At 46.5% G+C, this 22909-nt stretch overlaps 2 protein-coding genes across 4 annotated transcripts in view; one reads left to right on the top strand and one right to left on the bottom strand.

Moving 5' to 3' along the window:
- The window catches only part of KCTD20 (potassium channel tetramerization domain containing 20), a 28098-nt gene extending 24425 nt beyond the window's left edge, over positions 1–3673 (top strand). For all 3 annotated transcript variants that reach the window (XM_068173146.1, XM_068173143.1, XM_068173144.1), the window contains exons 6-8: positions 211–408; positions 855–965; positions 2380–3673. In XM_068173146.1, coding sequence (XP_068029247.1) covers positions 211–408; positions 855–965; positions 2380–2672 — 602 coding nt within the window. In that variant the 3' untranslated portion in view covers positions 2673–3673. The remainder of the gene's footprint in view (positions 1–210; positions 409–854; positions 966–2379) is intronic.
- A 2735-nt stretch (positions 3674–6408) lies between these two features.
- On the bottom strand, positions 6409–22379 carry STK38 (serine/threonine kinase 38). The gene is made up of 14 exons (XM_068173147.1): positions 22211–22379; positions 20226–20358; positions 17686–17737; positions 17420–17542; positions 16361–16444; positions 15556–15679; positions 14975–15129; positions 13287–13389; positions 12674–12735; positions 12014–12131; positions 11544–11667; positions 10719–10814; positions 10377–10471; positions 6409–9555 (listed from the first exon to the last, which is right to left on the bottom strand). The coding sequence occupies exons 2-14, from the start codon at positions 20354–20356 to the stop codon at positions 9425–9427; spliced, it is 1398 nt and encodes a 465-aa protein (XP_068029248.1). The 5' UTR covers positions 20357–20358; positions 22211–22379; the 3' UTR covers positions 6409–9424.
- Positions 22380–22909: the final 530 nt, after the last annotated feature.

Genomic DNA, 22909 nt, shown 5'->3' with positions numbered 1-22909 from the left:
TTCTGCAGTGCCATTTGCATCCCATTTGAAATGCAGTCTGCACTTCTGACTTTGCCAGTTCTGGATCTGGAGGCTGTTGATGTGTCTGAACATATGTTGAGCATTTTGTCTGAAGAATAATTCTGGCTGTGCTCTTGGATGGATCTGGGAAGTGCAGAGCTGAGATATTTTCATGCTGTAGCAAAGCTGCTGTGATCTGTGTCTCCTCAGGTGCTTTGTTACATGAGCTCTCCAATGATGGGGCTCACAAGCAGTTTGACAGCTACCTGGAGGAGCTGATCCTGCCCATCATGGTGGACAGCGCGCGGAAGGGCGAGCGGGAGTGTCACATCGTTGTGCTGACCGATGAGGACACCGTGGACTGGGATGAGGATCATCCACCCCCCATGGGAGAGGAGTATTCACAAAGTAAGGGCTCTGCACTCTGCTCCACACACACCCAGCCATAAGGAAAGGACACATTCCCAAACTGGCTTCCTCCAGGAAAGATGCTGGCATGTGGAACCCTGATTAGTGTATGAGCTCGGTGCTGCTGGAGGCAGGATGCCTGGCTAGTTAGAACTGATCCCAGCACTCACTGCACTTTTCCTTCTGTTTCTCCCTCCCCCTCAGCCTTTTCCAGGATCCTCAGTGAGGGAATATTCTTTGCTTTACACTCCCATCAGCACCCAGTCTGTCGAGACTGTGATGTGCATCTCTGCCCTCCCAAAAGGAAGTGCAATTAATCCCAGTGAGGAAAAGACACCTGAAGTAATTCTTGGAATCCACACCTGGCTTTTGGCGCAACGGGGCATGTCAGAAGCAGGGAGAAGGTTCCTCTTTGTTGAGTCTAATCACCTCTTTTATTTCTCAAGTCCTTTACAGTTCCAAGCTGTACAGATTCTTCAAGTACATTGAGAACCGGGACGTGGCAAAAGCTGTGTTAAAGGAACGGGGCCTGAAGAACATTCGCATTGGCATCGAAGGTAAAGTGCTGCTTCAGCAAGGGAAATGCATAAGCAGGTGACTCCACAGTCAGCAAAGCCTGATTTCTTCTGGACTCCAGGCATTTCCTTGTTTACTCTGTGTTTTACATTTATCTTTACGAAGCCAGTTAAAACTCAGCATGTTTTTCCTTTGCCTCTACCGTGTTCCACTGAAATTGGCCAAGGGGCTTAAAAGTTAAAGAAAAGTGAAAGGTACATAACGAGTGAGAAAGACTTGTCTCCTTAGGAATGAGTAAACAGGAAACAGGAGTCAAATTCTTCCACCTGCTGATCCAAGCTTTCCCTTAGAGGATGCTGGGCTCTGTCCTGGGAGACTTATTTTTATAGTAGTTATGTTTGCTCACAGAATGGCTGGTGCTGTGCAGCACCTGCAGGCTGACTACACACAGTGCTGCACCCTCTTGTCAGAGAATCATGGAATTATTTAGGTTGGAAAAAACCTCTGAGATGATTGAGTACAACTATTAACCCAGCACTGCTAAGCCCACCTCATCACCAAGTGTCACATCCATATGTCTTTTAAATCCCTCCAGGGATGGTGACTCTGGAGTCACTGCCCTGGACAGCCTGTGCCAGAGCTGGACAACCCTGGTGAAGAAATTTGCCCTAATATCCAATCTAAACTCCTCCAGCACAGCTTGAGGCTGTTTTGTCTTGTTCTGTCCCTGTTCCCTGGCAGCAGAGCCTGACTCCCCCAGGCTGCCCCCTCCTGTCAGGGAGTTGTGCACAGCCACAAGGTCCCCCCTGAGCTTCCTTTGCTCCAGGCTGAGCCCCAGCAGCTCCCTCAGCTGCTCCTGGTGCTCCAGGCCCTTCCCCAGCTCCGTTCCCTTCTCTGGACGTGTTCCAGCCCTCGTCTTTCTTGTTGTGAGGGGCCCAAAATTGGACTCGATATTCAAGGTGCCTCAGCAGTGCCCAGCACAGGGGGACAATCACTGCCCTGGGCCTGCTGGACAGACCGTGGCTGGTACAGCCCAGGTCCCCATGGCCTTGTTGCCTGCCTGGGCTCATGTTCAGGCTTGACTCCTCATTTTCTCCTCACATAACCTCCTCATAGTCCTCCTGATTCATCTGGCCCTTTTTCCTTCTTATCCTCACTGGCTCATCTTTTGGCACATGGGGATGACCTGCTCCTGGAGCCTTAAGTTTTCCTTCTTGAAGAATGTCCAGCTTTCCAGGACTCCTTTTCAGGGGAAAAGAGAACAGGTTTTTGCAAGCCAATAATGCTAAATGTGGAATCTGAGCATTCATCTGGAATCTGAGCATTTGTCTACTGAGTTGTGTGTGTGTCCCTCCCTGACCCCACAGTCACTCCTGCCTGGGAGTTCTGGAATCCTGTTGTCCCTTTGTGAGTCAGAGAGGTGCAGTGAAACTGAATGGCTGTCTGTGTCTCCAGGGTATCCCACCTGCAAGGAGAAGGTGAAGAGGAGGCCTGGTGGCCGCTCCGAGGTGATCTACAACTATGTGCAGCGGCCGTTCATTCAGATGTCCTGGGAGAAGGAGGAGGGCAAGAGCCGCCACGTGGATTTCCAGTGTGTTCGGAGCAAATCCCTAACAAACCTGGTCACGGTGGGGGATGATGTTTCAGAGGACCACGAGGTTATAATGCATCATCCCCCACAAGTGGATGAACTGGACAGGCTGAACGCCCCCTTCTCCCAGATGGTTGTTAATGATCTACCGGATTAGTGCGGCTCAGGGTGGAGAATCCTGCTGGATGTGGGAACCTCTCGCCGCAGTTTCATCCCAGGTGATGGGACACAGACTCCTGCAAGGTGCTTTTTCCTCGTTCATGCTCTTACTACGTTGTCATATTTCAAGCATGTTAATAAAGAGCCACACTGCATAGTCTTAATTGTGCAATCAAAAGCAACGTCTGCTCAGACAAAAAGAAATGACCTGTTGTTTCTACTACAAAGGCTTCCAGATTGTGGGTGCTGAATATTTTATCTAAACTTCTGAAAGAAGAGCACAAGTGTGTGGAAACGACTTGTGTGACATGAGAGAGGAAGGTCTGGGCCTGTCAAGACAAAGCATTCCTTTACCATTAGGCACTGCTTTGTTTTTGTGAGTTACAGAGGAGTGAACATCAAAGCAGGACAGATGATATTCTATATCAACCAGCAGAAATGTAGCACAGTGTGACAGCAAACCCTGAGCAAGGAGGAATCTGTTTGCACTGCCACCTGGCTTTGGATCCAGCGTGGTGTACTGCTGCCCTAGGAAGGAGGAACCAGTTCCATAGGAAGCATGTTCACAGGAATTCCCCATCTGTACTTCTCTGTGAGATGGAATCACTGTTTCTAGGGATGTTTTCTGTAAAGTTCTGTAAAATGAGTAGATCATGCTGAAGGAAAACCCACAAAAGACTGTAGCTGATATTTTACCAATAAAATAAATCTGTTAATAGCCAAATAAATGGAAGAAGCTTTCTAGAGGTGACTGTGTACACTGAAGACTTTGAGTTGTCTTCTCCATCCCCCTGTTAAGACAAATAAAGCCAGTGGAGGAGCTCCCAGTTGACTACCTGAGTAAAATCCTTGGTCTCATCAACCTAAGTCAGACTTGCTGTAGACTCTCCAAGGAGCTGCTGCTCCAGCTTTAAAAAGCCAGCTACTTCCTTCCCAATTTGGAACTGACTGGACCATTTTTGTCAGGCAGGTAAGAAATACCAATAGTAAACCAGACCTCAGCAGAGAAAAATGCACATACCTGGGAACAGCTCTCCATTGCTGCTCTGAGTGTATTATCCTGATCTGTGTAGGGCTCTGGGAGTTTGGATTCAGGGCCAACAAAGCTGTGACTCTAAGAACAGGCACACTCCAGGCTGGTTTAGCTCAGGTGGATTGGAGCCTCACTGGTCCTGCTCCTGCAGCACTGAGTTCCCTGTGGGAGTTACATGTAGGAATTCCCTGTGAGAGTTCCCTGTAGGAAGTGGCTTAACCCCTGATGAGCACACAGTGAGTTCTGCACTGCCCCAGCTGAGCTGAGGGCACCCAGAACTGGGCTGCCTCACAAAGCCATCCCTTCTGGTGGCTGCGTAAAGGCTCTATGTACCCAAACCAGAATTTTAAAACATGGTGCTGGTGCAAAGAAAAGCTGAAACCATTCAAGAAGGTGAGGGACAGAGCTCCTCGCAAAACTGGGCAGGTCAGTGCTGCTCTGGCAAAGGTGTTGAAACCTGGATTGCATGAGTGTTGAGTTACCTGGTCAGACTAGGCAAAATTGAGGTGTAGGTATTAGTCTGGCCCTAGAAAGTTGAATCATTTTTTGCCATGCTGCAACATCAAGCAAATTTGTATTGTTCTCCTTCTGACTGCCAAGTGCATGGTGAACTGAGCAGTGCTGGTTGCTGCCAAGGTGTTTGTGGTGTTCAGTGCAAGTAACATAACAAGATCAAGCAGAAATTTTTAGTTGCAAGTAACAAATCTCTGCCAAGGCACATTTTAGTTTCCGTTAGTATGGATACAAGTTCCATTCTCTCAGTGTTTCCCTTCTTAGCTTCTTTCCCAAGTGCAGCAAATAGATTTCTTCTAAAAAGAAGTGCCTATGGGAAGATTTCAGGACCTTCTAAGAGTCCCAGGTGTTCAGATGCCTAAATTTCTCTTGACTACTTTTGAAAACTCCTCCCTGTGTGTCCTTAGGTCAGTAGAGAGAAGTGTCCTTTGGTGCCTGCACAGAGCTGGGGTGATATGCAGACACTCCATTATTGGTCCAGATGAATTGCTAGAGAATGGAAGACACATGGACCATGAGCCTCCACCAGGGACCACACCAACCCCAGTCCTTGCCTTGGTGGTGAGCTGTTCCTCAGGACAAACAGAAGCACTGGTGAGCCCAGCAGTGGTGGAACTTGGCCCTAGGTCCTGAGTGCCCAGCAGTGAAGGCCCCCAGGCTCCGTGATTATGTTTTCCAGTGTGTATTTATTTCCCCAGCAGTGTCAGGTGTAAGTAAATGAGTGTTGCCCAGCTGAGCTGGGATTGGAGGTTCCACATGTTCTGCTCTAAGGACTGAAGTGTGGGTGTTGTTCAGAGCTCTTCCTCAGGACTGTGTCAAGGCATCATGTGCTGAGAATTGCACCTCAACAGCACCTTTTGGGATCTGACAGCTAAAGTACCATATCCAGCCAAACCAAATCCCACCTAGTGTGTCCCTGAGCCCAGGGGCAGCTCAGCCTCTGGAAGGATTCAGGCAGTTTATTACGCTGCACCCAGCCCTTTTGGGAGTTACAGACTGTCAGTGCCTGTAGGAGTTGGTGGTTCCCTGTGCAATCAACTGCCCCTTCAGCATGGGATGCGCATTATCCAGCTCCCATGATTTCCATGCAGTTTTTACCACTTACCCACTGTAGTTTATTGGCTTTCCCAAGTAATTATTCATTCTGGATTTTAAATTTTGTTAGTAGAGTGAGTTCCATTGGAACACTGAATCAAATTTTAAACGTGTTTGTTTTTCCTCCTCTCATGGTCACCTACTTCAAGTACAAGGTCAACTTTTGTCTTACTCTAGATGTACTGAAGTGCTCCTGTGCTGTGTATGAACCCCAGATGTATGGTTTCTTTATCTGTATTAAAGTATAAATTATATGTGACTTGTTTGGCTCCTTTAAAATTTGTTTTAAATGTGGAGTAGAACAGGCAGGGCGTAGAAAGCTACAACGTTTTGTTTCCTTGCTTCATTAAGTAAGTGTGGGTTGTGATTCCAAAGTCTTAGGAGTAGTTTGGCATCAGAGCCTGGTTTGCACGGAAGTGTTCGCCCCATTTGTGCTGAGAGGACCCCAAAGTTCTCTTCATCCCCACACCTCATTGCAGTGATGTTCCAAAGGCAGCACAGACAACACTCCTTGACCCACGGACTGCAGCATCTCTAGCAAGCCCCAGTATTTTTGATCCGTGCTGTGAAAAGTGCTTTCCACTTCTACCTACTTGTCTTCAGAAGAAAACAGCTTTGGAGCAGGTCTGGCTTTGATTTCCATCTTCATCCTTGGATGTACTTCCAGGCTTCTCTTGATGAAGGTTGGGAAGGGCACTAACAGTTCAAACAAGGTGGGATTTGTGTGAAGACCTCACATCACCTTCCACTATGTAGAGGGGCTACAAGAGAAGTGGAGGAGTCTTCATCAGGACCTGGACAAGGGGAATGGCTTCCCACTGCCAGAGGACAGGGATGGATGGGATATTGGGAAGGAATTGTTCCCTGTGAGGGTGCTGAGGCCCTGGCACAGGGTGCCCAGAGCAGCTGTGGCTGCTCCTGGATCCCTGGCAGTGTCCAAGGCCAGGCTGGATGGGGCTGGGAGCAACCTGGGCCAGTGGAAGGTGTCCCTGCCCATGGCAGAGCCTGGGAATGGATGAGCTTTAAATCCTTCCAACCCAAACCATTCCAGGATTCCCTGATTCTTGTTTGTAAAACAGCGTACCAACAAGAGTGTGTTTACTAAGAGGATTTTATTTACACAACACAATGAGATCGCTCCATAAAAAGTTGACTACACCTGCCAAATTGTACAGTGCAATTTTGTAACAGCTTTTAAATATTTACAGAACACTTTTTCAACTTAGAGGTTAAGGCAGAGTCAGGGCACAGTGATAAGAAACACTTAGTGCAGCTTGGTGCTAGGCATGATACAGAGATGAACTGGCAATATAAGGTGTTCAGATCCACTGGAAATTCAGACTGGAATTACTTCTACAAATCCAGCAACCGCAGCTTAAAAAAAAAAAAAAAAAGATACTAAGAACCTCAAAACACAAAAAAAAAGTGTAAAAATGTTTGGCTACTGTGGGAGATGTAACAGGCATACAAAATCCGTACTGTTAGCAGTGAAGTGTGGATCCTGGGAAGGAGATGCTGTAGGAGACACTTTTTTCCCTAATGTTGTTAAAAAACTGGAAAAGGATGCAGGCTTACAGTGCACCTGGGATACAGAACCTCCCACTGCAAAGGTGTGTCCAGCAGGACTGGATTCAAAGACATCCAGCTTTTGCTGGAAGACAACAAGATGGTACCCCAACTGCTCCTCGTGCCATTGAAAACTTCACCTTGGACTCCAGTGACACACCTGAGGGGTCCCACTTCAAACACAGCCTAAAAATGCACAATACACAGTACTAGAGAGTTGGTTTTTCACAGCAACTTATCACAACTTAAAATTGTTTAGCTTCTTCATCTTTGGTATTCATAAATAAAAATGCTGGTCCCTTTCAGTAAAGGGCTAAGAATGCAGCTATTATCTCAAAATTATTTGTTCCTAATCCACAGCAGCTTCAAAGGATTTTGATTTTTGTTTTTATTTTAAGGCAGTAACTAAGCTGTTAGGAATTGAAAAAAAAAGGTCTTACATTAATTCCAATGGTTTATAAGGCAACATTTTCTAATGGCTAGAAGAATCTGCAGGATAAGGATGGAACAGTTGCAGAAGCTGGTATGAGTCCTTCATGCAAGGTCAGAAGGGAGCAGAATGTGATCTAGGGACGAGTTGATGAAAGCCTGATCCTGTAAGTCATTCCTTCCATTAGCCCTTATTCATCTGAGTGAGCCCTTCTGACTGCAGAGATCCTGGGACTTCCAACTAAGGCTAGTTTTGCATTTTAGCTTGGTAGGATCCAACTGCTGTCTGAACTGCTTATGGCAAGTCATAAACTTGTAGGACATGTACAAAAAGCACAGGGGTGGTGAGGGGAGGACCTGACAAGTTCTGTACAGTACTGGCAGTCCCCCACCAGTCCTTCGGGATGGCACTCAAGTCAAGAGACATCTAGGTAAACATTCCCTAAAAGCACCTATATTAAAAAAAAAGTTCCACTACAAATCCATTTTGTTTCATTTTCTAATCAAGAAAGTCAGGACTAAACAGACCTGGAAGCCTTTTTTTTTTTCCTGTGAGACATCACTGGAGCTTTTTCTTGTCTGGAGTTAAGTGTTCAGCGCCAAGAGAAGTTGGCAGGAATCCAAGACAATTTGAATTGAGACACGCTTTTAGAAAACTCATTGAATTGTATTTTTAATATCTGATTGCAAATTCCAGACTGGAACCATGCAGGCCCAAGGGTTAATGCCACCTGCCCCTGGAAGTGCAGCGTTAACTACAAACGGGCACAAAGTGGAGCTTGTGGTTAGAAAACGGAATCGGGGAAAAGCTCAGCTGAGGCAGAATCCTCCCTCCCAAAATGCTGTCATGTTCTGAGAGAGGCTTAGGCAAGGAAAGGCACTTCGGGGCTCTCTGGAGAGACCCTGATCAGAACTGAATATACTTTTGTAAATTAGAATAGGCAACAATCAACAAGTGGACATGGGGGGTTCCAGTGCCCCAAAAGTGAGCCCATGAGGCACCATCCGTGGAACACTCCGGGTACAGATGGTACAGCCAGGACAGCAAGAGCAGCTCTGTGAGGGAACACCAGGCAGGCCTCCATCAGCAACATTCTGATCCTGTTCTGCTCAAAACCAACAGCAAAAAGGCCACAGAAGTTGGGGTTTGGCCTTTAAACCACTGAAGATGCAGCAGAGCTCAGAGGTGGCCAAGAAACAACAGCCACCGGCCTGGGGAGCCTCAGGGCTGACCCAGCTGTGCACAACTTGCCCACCAAGGATCAAGTTCCTGGAATTTCCCTCCCTCTGCTCTAATTCCAGACCCACTTATGTGACTAGCTGTAGTTTATCTGCATTGTTTATGGATCCATCCTGACATACAGTAACCAAAAACTCAGCGCTCAGTGGAGGAAATGGCCCATTTCTCCTCTATGTAGGAAAGAAAAAGTGTTGCAAAATTTTTTAATTTAGAAAAAACATTAAATGGCTTGAGGGTCACTTAGTACCAAAAGTAAAGTGCACCAGAACTGGGGGCCACAGCAACAGAGCTGAGAAATGCTATTGAAGAGGCTTCCAGGGAGCATTATAAAAACAGCACTACAAAGTAAGGTTAAGGCAATCCAAGTTGTGTCCTTCTACTAGACAGTTTCCTGGAGAGTTGTCTGTCTCAAGCTTCAATTATTGCTTTGTTTCCTCTGTCCTGGAGTCTTCAACTACTGGGCAAACAGTGCTGGCAGAATTAGCAGAGTGAGTTTGTCACTTCATGCAGGACTGGATGCAGTCCTGGAGAATCCCATGCATTGCAATGCCAAAGGGAAAGCTTGCTCTCATCTCCCAGTGGACTGGACAGTCTGTCAAAGAATATAAAAAAAAACCCTCTTGCTCCTGAAGCAGCAAAAGGTGCTGGCAGCAGAGATGATGCAAATATGTGGAATTTTTCAATGGCACAGGGGAAAAAAAATCCTTAATAACAACCAATTATGTAACAAAACAGGGTCCTGAAGTCTTCTCCAAGAGTTGATAGCCCTCAAGTTTTCTTAAAAAAAAAAAAAAAAGAACAAGTTCTTTTATGGGTATAAACCCAAAGTACAGCAACAGAATTCCACGGCTCAGAAGTCTCAGGTAAAGCTGTGTTACTTCCCTCCTTTCATGTAGGATGGAATTGCTCCTCGGGCTGTCAGGCCCTCGAAACGCTTGTAGGTGTAATTGATAAAAACCCAGTCTTTGTTCTTGTAGTCTGTCTCTGGGTGGTTGCTTGTTGCCACTGGGAAGACATAGAAGAAACAGAATTATTCTTTGAAACTGCAGAGTTTATTTTCATTCAAAACACTGGATGAATGTTTCTAAAGGAAAAAAAAAATATCCTAACCGCAGATGCAGCTTCATGCTTCAGCCCCAGGAAAGAACTGCTGGGACAGGACATGGCACAAGCGTTGTAAGCTAGAAGAGGGTAGATTCACACCACATAGAAAGAAGAAATTTTTACAGTGTGAGCTGTGAAACACTGGCACAGGTTGCCCAGAGAGGTGGTGGATGCCCCAGTCCCTGGAAGTGTTCCAGGTCAGGTTGGACAGGCTTGGAGCAACCTAGGATAGTGGAAGGTGTCCCTGCCCATGGCAGAGGGTGGAAGGGGATGAGCTTTAAGGTCCCTTCCAACCCAAACCAGTCTGTGGTTCTGTTTTTAAACTCACAGAACAAATGTGTGACTATGCTCTGATCCTTCAGAGATTCACAGCAAAACATCCCCTTGAGTTCCACCCTTCCCTACCCCTACTCCAAGTGCCAGCAGGAATCAGCACTGAGGGGAGCTTGCAGCATTGGGCTCTCAGGCCCTGCTGAGATCTGAACTTTCTGGAAGCTCTGCTGCCTCTGAGAGCTGCCCTTTCTCAGGCAACTCCCACATCATTTACAAGCCTGCATCTCCTGGAACCCAAATTCCAGTTTGCACCCCCTGCACCACAAGGTTTCCAAGCTATTTGGTCATGATAAAAAATAAAATCAGCATCTAGTAAGATCTGACTAACAGGAAGGATTATTCTACAGGAGAAGAGGAAGGTTTACACAGAGAATGAAACACTCATTTACCTGTTGGTTTAAGGATATCAGATTCTGGAAATTCATCAAAGTTTGAGGTATCATCAATGCTTTTAATTTCTATTGAAATTGCAGCAGGTCTCTCTCTGCCAAGAAGAGCAGATGAAGCATTGAGATTTCAAAGGCAAACAAAGCAAGATTCAGCCACCTTCCATTTCCTAACACAAGCAAGACTGAAGGTACCTAAACCTCAGCAAGCTTCAGGCAGAGAACAAAATGCTCTCACCCACAGCTGGATTTGATAAATGCCAGTCAGCTGCTCCCTGCTGCAGACCAGGGCTGGCCTGAGCAGTCCCTAGAGAAGAGCAGTTGCTTTTCTGCAAAGCATCTTACCTGATGTGCTCCCAATCAACCCCTTCAAAGAATGGGTTACTCTTTATTTCCTCCACACCAGATGCACCAATTCTGTGCTCCCATTCACAGCAAAATCTGGGATGGAAGGAAGAATGAAAATGAAGGGAGAATGAAAACGGAAGCATTCCATCCAGAAATGGAACAGTTTTCTGAACTGATACTGCTTCAGTTTCTTAACATATAAATGGAGCAGACTAAAATCTTAACATATAAATGGAGCAGACTAAAAACTTCCACAGCAAAACCAACACACAAAGTTATGTATAGGAATGTCATGTCCAATGCCACAGTTAAGATGTGCTACTCCTTAACAACAGGATAATGTGACCTTTCCATTTCAGGACCAGAGTAGAGAACATATAAAGCCTAGAAAACCAGACATTTATATTTCTGTCCTGAGAATAGATACTGAAGTACAAATGAGTCAGCAAGCACTGGGATACATTTGTATGCTCCAGTGCATACAAAGGCAAAATCATTGCTGTTGCAAGAAGTCAGCTCTGTCAAAAGGATTGAACTTGTGTCCTTCCATGAGAAGCCTGCAGGCAAAATAAGGAGCAGAAGCATTTTGCCAGAGTAGTAGCACTTCCATGGGAACTCCTTTTTAGGACAGTTTAGTCAGGGAACCACTAAATGTCCTGAAGACTAAAGTATTTGGCAAGGGAGTTCAGCATTTGATGCATGTGTGTAACAGTTTGTAGCATCTGGGTTTTTCCATGTGAAACAAAACATGAGAGGCACAGAATACAGAGACAAGACAAGAAAGTTAGTGCTGTATTAAGTGGCAAACCATGGGGCTGGCACCTTAAAATAAGATCCTTTGCTTTATCAGAGATTGGAACCTCTGGAGGAAATGTCAGGGTCTCCTTCCAGTTCATCACTTTCTTGTATGTCTCTTGAGGAGTCTCGGAACAGAATGGTGGATAACCTGAAAAGAAACAAAAATATAATCTTGGATCAAGCAAAATTAATTCCTGAAGCCAAAACACACCTCAGACACCAGGCAGGGAGTGGATGCTCTGAGAACTTGACCCCAAGCTCAGAAATAAGCTGCCCAGAGAAGCTGTGGCTGCCCCAGCCCTGAAAGTGTCCAAGGTCAGGTTGGACAGGGCTTGGAGCAACCTGGGACAGTGAAGGTGTCCCTGCCCATGGCAGGGCGTGTCAGGGATGAGCTTTGAAGTCCCTTCCAGTCTAAACCAGTCTGGGATTCTATGAATACAGCTGATGTTCTGCTCCACCATTCCCACTTACAGCCTGCCCTGCCTGCTCCTTACCAATCAACATCTCGTACATGATGACCCCCAGGGACCACCAGTCACACAGCTTGTTGTATCCAGTCTGCATGAAAACCTCAGGAGCAATGTAATCTGGAGTTCCCACCGTAGAAAAAGCCTGGAACAAACACCATCAGTTATGCATCTGCAGGGAAAACTGCCTGACATGGGAACTTATACAACAGTGGTTATTTTGAGGAAGACACCAGATTGTCTCCAAGATCCTTTCGCAAAGGTGTTTAAAGCCTTTCCTCCAAGATATGTAGAGACAAAATTAATGTCTTCACATGAAAGAGTCTTAAAATAGCATCAGGAAAACAGAGAAGGGTTTCACTGTCCTGTAATGGGTCACCTTGGAATGGGTCAGCAGCCCTTTGTGAGATTGGAAGTGGCAAGAACTGATAGTTTTGGCTGGGAGACTTCAGATATCCATGTAAATAATTATGGCAGTGCTATCTCTAGCACATATGTCACCAGCTGTTCAGCAGATGGATGAAGGACAAACTAGAGTCATTCCTCTTCTTTTTAAAAAATGCCTGAATCTTTTCCTTTCACAACTGTCCAGAACTCAGATGCATTAAAAACTTCCATGTAAATCCATGTTCCATTTGGATGCAGCACCTCAGCAGGAACATCTCCAAGCAGGTGGAACCTACTCACCAGCTGCCGGCGATTCCTCTTCCAAGTCTCTGCTTTCCTTTTGGAATTCATATTCTGGAAAGCTGAAGGAGATTCAATAGCTGTGACTGAATCCTACTGGTCACCTAATATATTTTTACCCCAAAACCATTACACTAAATATCTCATTTAGGATGTGTGTCAATACCCCAAACCTAAACCTCTCAGCACCTTCCAAACCTATGAAATGTGGGCAGCATCTAACTGAGCCTTTCATTAGCAAGCCATGCTTTCAGGGTTGATGTAACTCCATGACCCACGTCCTTCCCCTTGAGAATAACCCTGGATACTCAGAGACTCTGCTGGTTTATTAATTTCAGTAACACCTGAGATCCAGCCAGCAGCCACCGAGTCACTGAGTTCTCATTTTATTACACGTGCAAAGGGCTACAGCAGAGTCTGTTTCAGAGACAAACTTCTGGAAATGAAAAAGGGTTTAAATTAACTGAACTGATTTTCCAGAAAATGAAAATCCACCTCAAGATGTAAAGTTGATTATTAGACTCCTCACTGCAGCCACGCCCTCACACTGAAAGGAGTTTTGTCAGGACCCAAGAGCAACCAACTGGATACTCTTTGGAGCCAAAGAACTTACTGAAGTCACTGGGAAGACTGTGGTTTAAATTCCTGTAAAATTCTGTCCTGTGGGCTTTCTTCAGTCCAGTACACAGACCAAAATCTGAGAGTTTCACGTGGCCCTAGAAATAAACAAAACACAAAATAAACAAAAACAAAAAAAAAAATATATAAGATATTATCATAGTAAATCACAGCATCAGCAAGGTTGGAAGAGAACCCAACACCACCATCAACACCTCTAAATGATGTCTCCAAATGTCACATCCAAATGCCTCTTGAACACTTCCAGAGACTGTGACTCCACCACCTCCCTGGGCAATTTATTCCAATGCCTGACCACTCCTAGAGTGGAAAAAAAAATCTAATCTGAACCTCCCCAGCACAACTTAAGGCCAGTTCCTCTCATTCTTTAACTTGAGACATGGCAGAAGAGCCTGACCCCCACCTGGCTGCACCTTCCTGGCAGGGAGAGCAGGAAGGCCCCCTGAGCCTCCTTTTAACCCCCTCAGGTGTCTCAGCTGCTCTTGGTGCTCCAGACCCATCCTCAGCTCCATTCCCTTCTCTGGACACACTCCAGCCCCTCAGGGTCCTTTGCCTTCCTTGTTTAAACCCAACACTGGATGTGTACAGGGAATGAAGCCATCATTTCCACTGCTACTCCACAGAGAAAGCCCAGTGACAATTTACTTCAGGAAACCTCTGCTCTGCAAGTTCTCAACCACTTCAGGGTGAAAGGAAATGTCTCCAGAGGCAGCTGCAGTCCCTGGGTTGTGTATTGGCCCCAAGAGATGAAAAACACCCTTGATTCAGTGATTGAACCTGTCCTGGTGCATAACGTGACCACACTGACTATGTGCAATTTTCAGAAGTGTATCTATAAAATATACCTCCTTTTCAAAGTCCTAAATGTCATCATGTCTAAATGTGAACATTCTGAAATGGACACACTGCTTGGAGAAGCTGTGGCTGCCCCTGGATCCATGGAAGTGTCCAAGGCCAGGCTGGGCAGGGCTTAGAGCAACCTGGGACAGCAGAAGGTGTCCCTGCCCATGGCAGGGGGTGGAACAGGATGAGTTTCAAGGTCCCTTCCAACCCAAACCATTCTGGGATTCTACAGTAATTCCAACAGTGCATTACACAGTAGTGGGAAAGTCATTATTTACTGCTGGCAAACTCTTCCCAAGAAACCTTGATTTTAGCCAAACTTGGAGTGAGCAATAGGAGGACATTGAAACAATCAGGCTTTTGCAAAGTGCCTGCAATAACCAGGTAGCCTGGCCAGCCCTCGGGGGTACACCCTGACCCTGAGGGAGGTTCTCCACTCTCAGCCTGGCTACTGAACAGCCACGTCCTTCACGTTTGGTACGACCAGAGCTGGCAAGTGGGAGTGTAACAGATGTGAGAGAAAAGGGAAACGGCTTTGCCTAAGAGGGAACTGAAACCACGTGCTCTAAACTGCATCTGAAATAGCCAAAAATAGTTTAAACAGCTGTCAGAAGAGCTCAGGGTCTGAGTGGAGCTGGGGTCTTTCCTGGCTTTTGGGGATTCTCCCCGGCAATTTGGCAGATATGCCCTCAAAAGCTGGAAGGAACAGGGCTAAATAAAGAAGCACCATCTTCTTCCACAACTGTCAACAGCCCTTCAGGTCAATATGAGCAATCACAAGGCCTCTTTGCTCCTCCCCAGCCTGTGGCCAGCCCATACCTTGCTGTCCAGGAGGAGGTTGTCTGGTTTTATGTCACGATGGATGAATCCCAGCTGGTGGATGGAGTCAATGGCGAGCACGGTCTCGGCGATGTAGAACTGCGTCTCCTCCTCTGTCAGAGTGTCCTTCTTCATCAACAGTGTCATCATGTCACCTGGAAACCCCCCAGAGGTGAACACACGGGCTCCACTCTCACTGAGTGTGAAGACATTTGTAGAAAAAAGCTATTTCTGCTGCATTCAGCTAAAACAGCAGGTTAGAGGTTGCCAAACCTGGATATGCTGTGGCTCTATACACAGCAAGGGTAGAATATTAGAATAGAAGAATATTAAAGCCAAGTTTAAATAGAAAAATATTAAAATCAAATTTAAATATCTACAGCTTGAAGACCCCAACAGGAAACCTGAAGCCTGCCCAAACACCTCAGTACCCTAAAAAGCAGAAATCTTGTTCCCTTCCAGATGTACAGTACAAACACCACTGCAGGGCACCCACATGCACTCTAGTCCCAGACTGCATTTGTAATGAAGAAATTAGCAATCCCCAAAAGGAGAGCAGCCCTTGCATTCCCAAGAGTTACCTCCAGGCAGGAACTCCATGATCAAGTAGAGGTTTAGCTTGTCCTGGAAACTGTAGAACATCTTCACAACCCACAAGCTGTCTGCCTCCACCAGGATGTCCCGTTCTGCACGGATGTGGCCAACCTGGACAGACATAGTGCATTGGATAAGTTTTATTAAATGCATTTATTTCAGAGGCAATTCAATTATTATTCTGAACAGCATCAAATATTGAGAAGACAAAAGTCAAACTTCTGCACAAAGGCAGAAACACTATCAGAACTTCAACATGTGGTTGATTAGATACATATATTTTATACTTATTATATATACACCTAGTAAACCTATACATTATATAAATCCTATAAACAAAAACCTCAATTTTTACCTACTGATTAGATCTCTTTTTGAAAACACAAGAGCTTCATCCCAGTGCTGAACACATGACTGTCCCAGATCATTATATATCCAGAAGTACTAGCAAAGGAAAGCCTTAAATATGTTAAATGTTGCTGCTTTATGTCTCTGAGTCTGAATTCCAGCAGTTGTATCTCTGGTATTTATATCCAATCCTGTAAGTCAAAAGTGCAGTAAAACACTGGCCTTGAAGTCTGCATTGAATCATTTGCACAGGACTTTGTGTTGAAAGAGCCCACTAGAAAAGAAGTCCTTGCGAGTTCAGAGATTTTTCTGACTTATTTCCTCTATAAGAAAAGACACAAAAAACCCCCCAGAATTTTTAGCTGCTAAAGCACAGATGCCTATTCCTCCTCTGCACACACCACAGTGACCCATGGTACAGCTCCTGCTCGGGGTGTTCCTCACCTGCTCCTTCTCAAGCATATCAGCTTTGCGTAGGATCTTCATGGCATAAACGTGCCCCGTGTCCTTCTTCTGGACCAGGCGCACCTGGGGGCACACAAAGATTGGATCAAATCCAGCATTCCCAGCACAGCTCTTGGCAAAGTTGGCTATCAAGCCCTTGGCTGTCATTTCATGAAATTGTCTCAGATTATAAAACACAAGAAGCATTACACAGGGCACAGCAGTGGCAGAAAGTCCTGTTAATGCTAAGAGCTGCAGTTATTTTAACAGAGGACCATGAGTGATTCACACCTGTAGGAAATAGATTTGTAGAGAATTCTTAAAATTTAACAGAAAGTTCACATAGTATACATTTGTATGTAAACTTTGAGGTAAGAAATATTAAGTTAGAAGTATTATGGAATAGGATAAACATTGTTGAGAGAAAAACAGAATTAGAAACAAGTTTTAAAAGAAATACATTGTAATAAGACCCACGAAGAGTAATTTGAGATAACTAGCTTTAAAGCATTTACAATATAGTGTAGCAAAAAGTGATAGACCAAGAAACACTAATAATATATTGTAACTAAGAAATAGTTAACTTCTGATTGTGATGGTGTAAATTATAACATCTGTATTGTCTCACCCTTCACATGAGACTAAAAACAGAATAAAAGTTTTTAAAACACCTCTCAATTACCCCATCTCTAAATCAGAAAAAACCATAATGCAACACACCTAAAGCAGGTGGTCCAAAGCCCCTTCTCTGAAGAGACTTTGCAAGGGCCCTCCACCTCTCCTGAAGTCCAGCTTCAGAAGTTCCCCTTTAAAACCCACTGCAAACCTGTATTTAGCTGTCCATCAGGTCCTTCTCAACATCACTGTGCTTCCTTTAAAGCACAGGATGCCTTGAACCCGCATTTATTAGGTAAAAAAACAGCTGCAGGTGACTGTTCAGCTAAATCGGTGACAATCAGTGATTGTTACACTTTCCTTTTGCTTGTACAAACTAAGCAAGTCTTTAACAAACACCAGAGCCAGTTAAAAACACACGTAGTCATTTTTTTCTGGACTCACCTCTCCAAATGCTCCTCTGCCTATTACTTTTAGAGACTCAAAGTCCTCCAGGCCAAGCCTGGTTCTCTTCAGGCGAAGGAACTCCGTCTCCTTTTGCGCGTGTGCCGACCTCCTGATTCTTTTCTAGAGTTAAAAGACCCCAGTGAGAGCTCTGCAGGTGGGTTCCACAGGGACCACAGCAATTCCAAGGAAAGATCCCAGATCTCCATTTAGAAAAAGAAAATTTCTTGTATAACCATTAAGATTAGTTTTTCCATATTCATTACCTCTTCATCTTTTAGGCCTTCTTCTTCCATCATTTGTTCTAGTTTCTTTTGTCTAGAGCAGAGACAAATTAGAAAAATAAAGGTTGAATCATTAACCTTGAAATTAGAAAAAAAAAACAGGTTGAATCATTGTTTCTTAACAAGGTGCACATATCCACAACCTCTGGTCTGTGCCAGCAAGTTATGAGGTAAAGATGTACCTCTCCTTAAAGGAGAGACTCAGACAGGAAATTAATTTTGAAGAATCTACTATCCAGTTTTATAATTCCAACCTTGTCCTCTCTGGTTTTAATAAACTAAACCTGCCTTGAGTTCCACAAGTTATTCAAGTGTACATTTTTGCTGTACACAAATACAAATTGAGCGATCTGGGTTCTGTTCTTATCTCTCTCTGACAGCTGGGCAAGTCACTTCAGGCCAGAGCCATAAGAAGCATTTAAACACCAAAATTTCACTTATTCCAGGAAGAATTAGTATTCAAACACATTTAAAATTTCTCTGCATCTCAAATTATTCACATGCAAGATGAGAAAAGTTAGTTTAGATTTCCTAATCCCTGAAACACTCAAAATATTTGGGAAGAGGAAACTTGTCTGTACATGTTCTCCCCCTTAAAGAATCAGAAATATTTTCAGTCTTAGTACAAAAGGATTATTTGGGAGAAAAGAAAGGAGGAAGCAAGACTTCAGAAGGGGAATGACTTCAGGGGACATTTGCAATGATTATCCTCTGGCAACTTTTTCCCAGTGCCGGTCGTATTAACAGCTGGCTGAACTGGGCCTGGTGGTTTGGAACATTACAGATGTACTAAAAAATTCCTTCTCTTTCTGCAAGTCATTCTTTGCAAGATCCTCTTCCTGTCTCCCGGGGCTCTCTGCAGCTGCTGTGATGTGATAATATTTGGGGCTATCACTTCAGAATCGGGCACAATGAAAATGCCCTTGCTCAAGTACCAGTGAGCCCTGCCCAGGCATCCCAACCCACACTCAAACCAGCAACTCCAGTAGCAAAGTCTGTGCAATACACAGAATTAAACAGCTCAGCAGGACTGAGTGATGCCAAAGCCATGCTGAAATTCCCCCAAATGTCCCTAACAGGGTCAATCTGCACTTCAGGGTACAGTGTCAACACTATTTAAACTCCAAATTAAACACCCACAGATGTCTGTTGTTACAAAAACCATGTAACTTATAAACTCCAGTCTGTTCAGACAAGGTCTTGATCCTAAACAGAAAAAATAATTGAGGTTTTGGGAACACACAACAGTGCTCATAGTAAGTAAATAAATTTTAAAGGCAAGAGCTGTGTGAGGAGAAAGAAACTCATTAAATCGGTGATATTTTCTGTCTGAATTGGACCTCAGTCTCTCTTTACTCATCGGAAGCTTTGAAGCAAATATCTTTGCACATTAGTATTTATTTCTAAATTGCTTCCTCATTTCTGCAGCTCTTGCAGTGAGCAGGCATTGGGGAGCTCCTCAGGGAGCTCATTACAGCTTTGGCAGCAAAGCCAAACCAACACTGAACCATTTTCCAAATTCTGGTTATAGACTCCATGGCAAGCTGGGAGAACAGCAGAAGTCCCAGTGCTACAACTTGAGGATATTCAGCAAATTAGAGGGTTCCAGCCAAGGTTAAGTCACACAGCTCAGTGCAGTCCATTGCTGGATTGGACTGGGGAATTTAAAGAGGTGCCCCAGGTTCAGGTCAGTCACAGGCAGCACTGAGTGACTCCCCACAACAGCCCCTCCTTGGCTCCCTGCATTGTCTTCCCGCACATCCTACACATGGGTCGGGGCAATCCCAGCACAAATGCAGAGAATGGACTGGGAGCAGCCCTGGGAGAAGGATTTGGGGGTGCTGGTGAGGCAGAGCTGGACATGCCCCAGTGCAGACCCCACGGAGCCCTGGGCTGCTCCCCCAGTGTGCGCAGCAGGGGAGGGGGGATTCTGCCCCTCTGCCCTGCTCAGGTGAGACCCCACCTGCAGAGCTGGCCAGCACAGGACGGAGCCGGAGCTGCTGGAGAGTCCAGAGGAGGCCATGGAGATGCTCTGATGGCTGAAGCCAGGCTGGGAGAGCTGGGAATGCCCAGCCTGCATAGGAGAATCCTCCAGGGAGACCTCAGAACCCCCTCCAGTACCTAAAGGGGCTCCAAGAGGGATGGAGAGGGGCTTGGGACAAGAGCCTGGGAGGACAGAACAAGAGGGAATGGCTTCCCACTGCCACAGGGCAGGGTTAGGTGGGATACTGAGAAGGAATTGCTGGCTGAGAGGGTGCTGAGGCCCTGGCACAGGGTGCCCAGAGCAGCTCTGGCTGCTCCATCCCTGGAAATGTCCAAGGCCAGGTTGGACAGGGCTTGGAGCAACCTGGGCTAGTGGAAGGTGTCCCTGCCATGGCAGGGGGTGAGAGTGGATGAGCTTTAAGGTCCCTTCCAACACAAACCAGTCTGTGATTTTATTATTTTTGCTTTTAAAATGAAACTAGTTCAATGTAAAGTTTGGCTCTTCTTCAGTATGGAAGGGAAACAAGAAGGATTTTTACCTCATCTCTCGCTCCTCGTGCTGAGCTATGAGGTTGCTGTAGAAGTTTTCCAACGTCACCTTTGTCATTGTGACTCTCTCCTTGGTGTGGTTACTCATGGATGAGCATGGCGTAGGGCCTGTCATGGCCATGGCTGGTAGGAAAGGAGAAAGGAGGAACATCAAACATTATAAATTACAAATAATCTGCAAACAAGAGTCCAAACCCATTAAGTGATGCTTAATCACAGAGTTCAGGTTTTAACAACAAATACCACCAGTCTAAGCTAAGCAGGGAAAAGTCTTACAAAATAAAAGGTACAAGTCAAACTTCCTGTTTTGAACATTTTTTGATCTGAAATTAGAGGGAAGGAAACTAAAGAAACTTTGTACCTCAAAAACCACAATTTCAGCCAGTACTGCAAGTGCTTATTGCTCCCACCACATTCTATCTTTAATGAATGTTCAAAATTCAGGAATATCACACTGAAACATCTAATCCAGAAGTTATTCTTCTCATAACCCCTGCAGAAATAATTCCACCAGTTACCTACTGGCTCTTCTGCTGTGAAATTTATCTAAATCCTGCAAGTCATCCCAAAAAGGGAGCAACTGAGGAATGAGCAAAAAGAGCATTTAGTTGTCCTTAAACACTTTTACAAGATGTTTTCTCACAGAAATTTGGTCAAATGCAGAGGATCACTGCCTTTGAGCAAGCTGTAGCTTAAAAAAATAGCCAAAACCCCAAACCCTAGTGTAAGTATGTAACATATTTATTTCTAAGAAAGATATATGTATTTTAATATCCTTTCAATTTCTGAGAATACACTATATAAATGGAGTGTGGCACCCCTAACCAGTAGCAGCTTCAGTGGATTTGACACCCCAGCTCTATTTCCTGATATGCATAAAAAACCCTAAAGATTTCCAATGTACAACCACCCCTGGTTCTCCTGTGCATCACGTAACTCGCAGTAAGGTAAGAGAGTTTTGCAACTATTACTAGAAATTGCAGACAAAACAGGTGAGACACTTCCCATTTTTATAACCCTGGGCGCTGCCAACACACTCGAATGACTCTTTCTGTTCACTTTTTGCAGATCTTTACGAGGCGTCACCACAGGGCCCTGCAAGCCACCTCCTTCCCAGACAGCAGCTCCGTGTGTGCTGTCTTTACAGGTTCCTCGTGGGACACGAGCTGGTGACCATCTCCAGCTGGGTGGCTTTTGAGATGGAATTACGTCTTTATGTGAGGTGGAATCGTGGCTTTATGCAAGAGCAGCTCAGAGTGGCAGGCACGAGTGGGGGGTCACACTCTGCGAGTACCCCTGGATATGGGGTTACATATCTGAGGTGAGTGCTCACGCTCCCAGAAATGGGACTTATACACTCTGTGGTTGTGAGTGGGAGGTGTAAAAGCCATGGGTGGTTTTCACTTCCTAAAGAACAAACCAGGAAAGTTATCTGACAGAAAGGGGGTGCAGGGGAAAAAAAAACAAAAAACAAAAACAAAATTAAAAAAAAAAAAAAAAGGAAGGGGAAGAAAAGAGAAAGTATCGGTGCCAAACCACCTGTTAGTGCTTGGGGCTCCTTCCACGGGGATGGGCGCTCAGAGCCCATCAACCACCACCCCGGGGGCTGCGGGAGGCAGCGGGGCTGGACGCCCCCGCACCGGGGCTCAACCGGGGAGGTGACACCGGCGTGGCACTGGGGTGGCGGCCCCGCGGCCCGGCCGGCGGAGGGGCCCGGCAGCATCCCCGGGAGCGGACAAAGGGGGCCCGAGCCACCACCAGAGGAGGAGCAGGGGACTCCCGCCGGCCCCGGAGCCGCAGCGCGGCCGCCCCGCGGGAGGGACACCCACCGCTGGACGGACCCCGGGACCCCAGCCCCGCCGGACCCCAGCGCTCCGCTCCCCCGGAGCGGCAAAGGGCCCGCGGAGAGGGAGGGACAGAGGAGGGCGGGGAGAGGATGCGGAGCGCCCGTGGGAACAAGGCGGGAGCGGCTTACCCGGAGCCCCCGGGAGGGGCGGCAGGAGCTGCAGGCGAGGCGGGGTCCCGGCGAGGCGGCTGCGGAGCGGCGGGTGGGGGGCTCGGGACCGGGGCCACCGGAACCCCCACGGCCGCTACCGCCGCCCCCCGCACCGACAGCGACCCGGCCGGGACGGGCGGCCCAGGGACCGCTACGGCGGCGCAGGCGCCCCGCGCCCGGCCCGCCCCGCCCGGGCGGAGCCCCGCGCCCGCCCGCCCCCGCCGGCAGCGCCTGCGCCGCGCCCGGGGCTGCGGCGGCCCGGGGCTGCGGACGGGCGGGCGCGGAGCCAGAGCAGCCCTTGCTCTCCCCTGAGTCCGGACAGAGGCACCGGCGCTGCGAGCTCCGCGGTGCCGGCCTGTCTGCGGTGTCACAGTCGAGACGTCCGCGATACACAGAGCATCGCCATACAGTTTCAGAAGGCTTTAAGCGTTCGCTCGTACAGATACCGTACACAATACCACAGCGCAAGTCCTCGAGTGTCTGCCCATACCGAGTAACATCATGTCACTTCAGAAGGCTGCAAGAGTCTGTCCTTTCTTGTTCTTCAGCACAACCTTTTACAGTTTCAGAAGGCTTTAAGCGTTCGCTCGTACAGATACCGTACACAATACCACAGCGCAAGTCCTCGGGTGTCTGCCCATACCGAGTAACATCGTGTCACTTCAGAAGGCTGCAAGA

Source organism: Anomalospiza imberbis, chromosome 26, assembly GCF_031753505.1.
Source record: "Anomalospiza imberbis isolate Cuckoo-Finch-1a 21T00152 chromosome 26, ASM3175350v1, whole genome shotgun sequence".
Lineage (NCBI taxonomy): Eukaryota > Metazoa > Chordata > Aves > Passeriformes > Viduidae > Anomalospiza > Anomalospiza imberbis.
The sequence above is the reverse complement of the archived record's forward strand: the minus strand, read 5'-3'. Positions and strand labels throughout refer to the sequence as shown.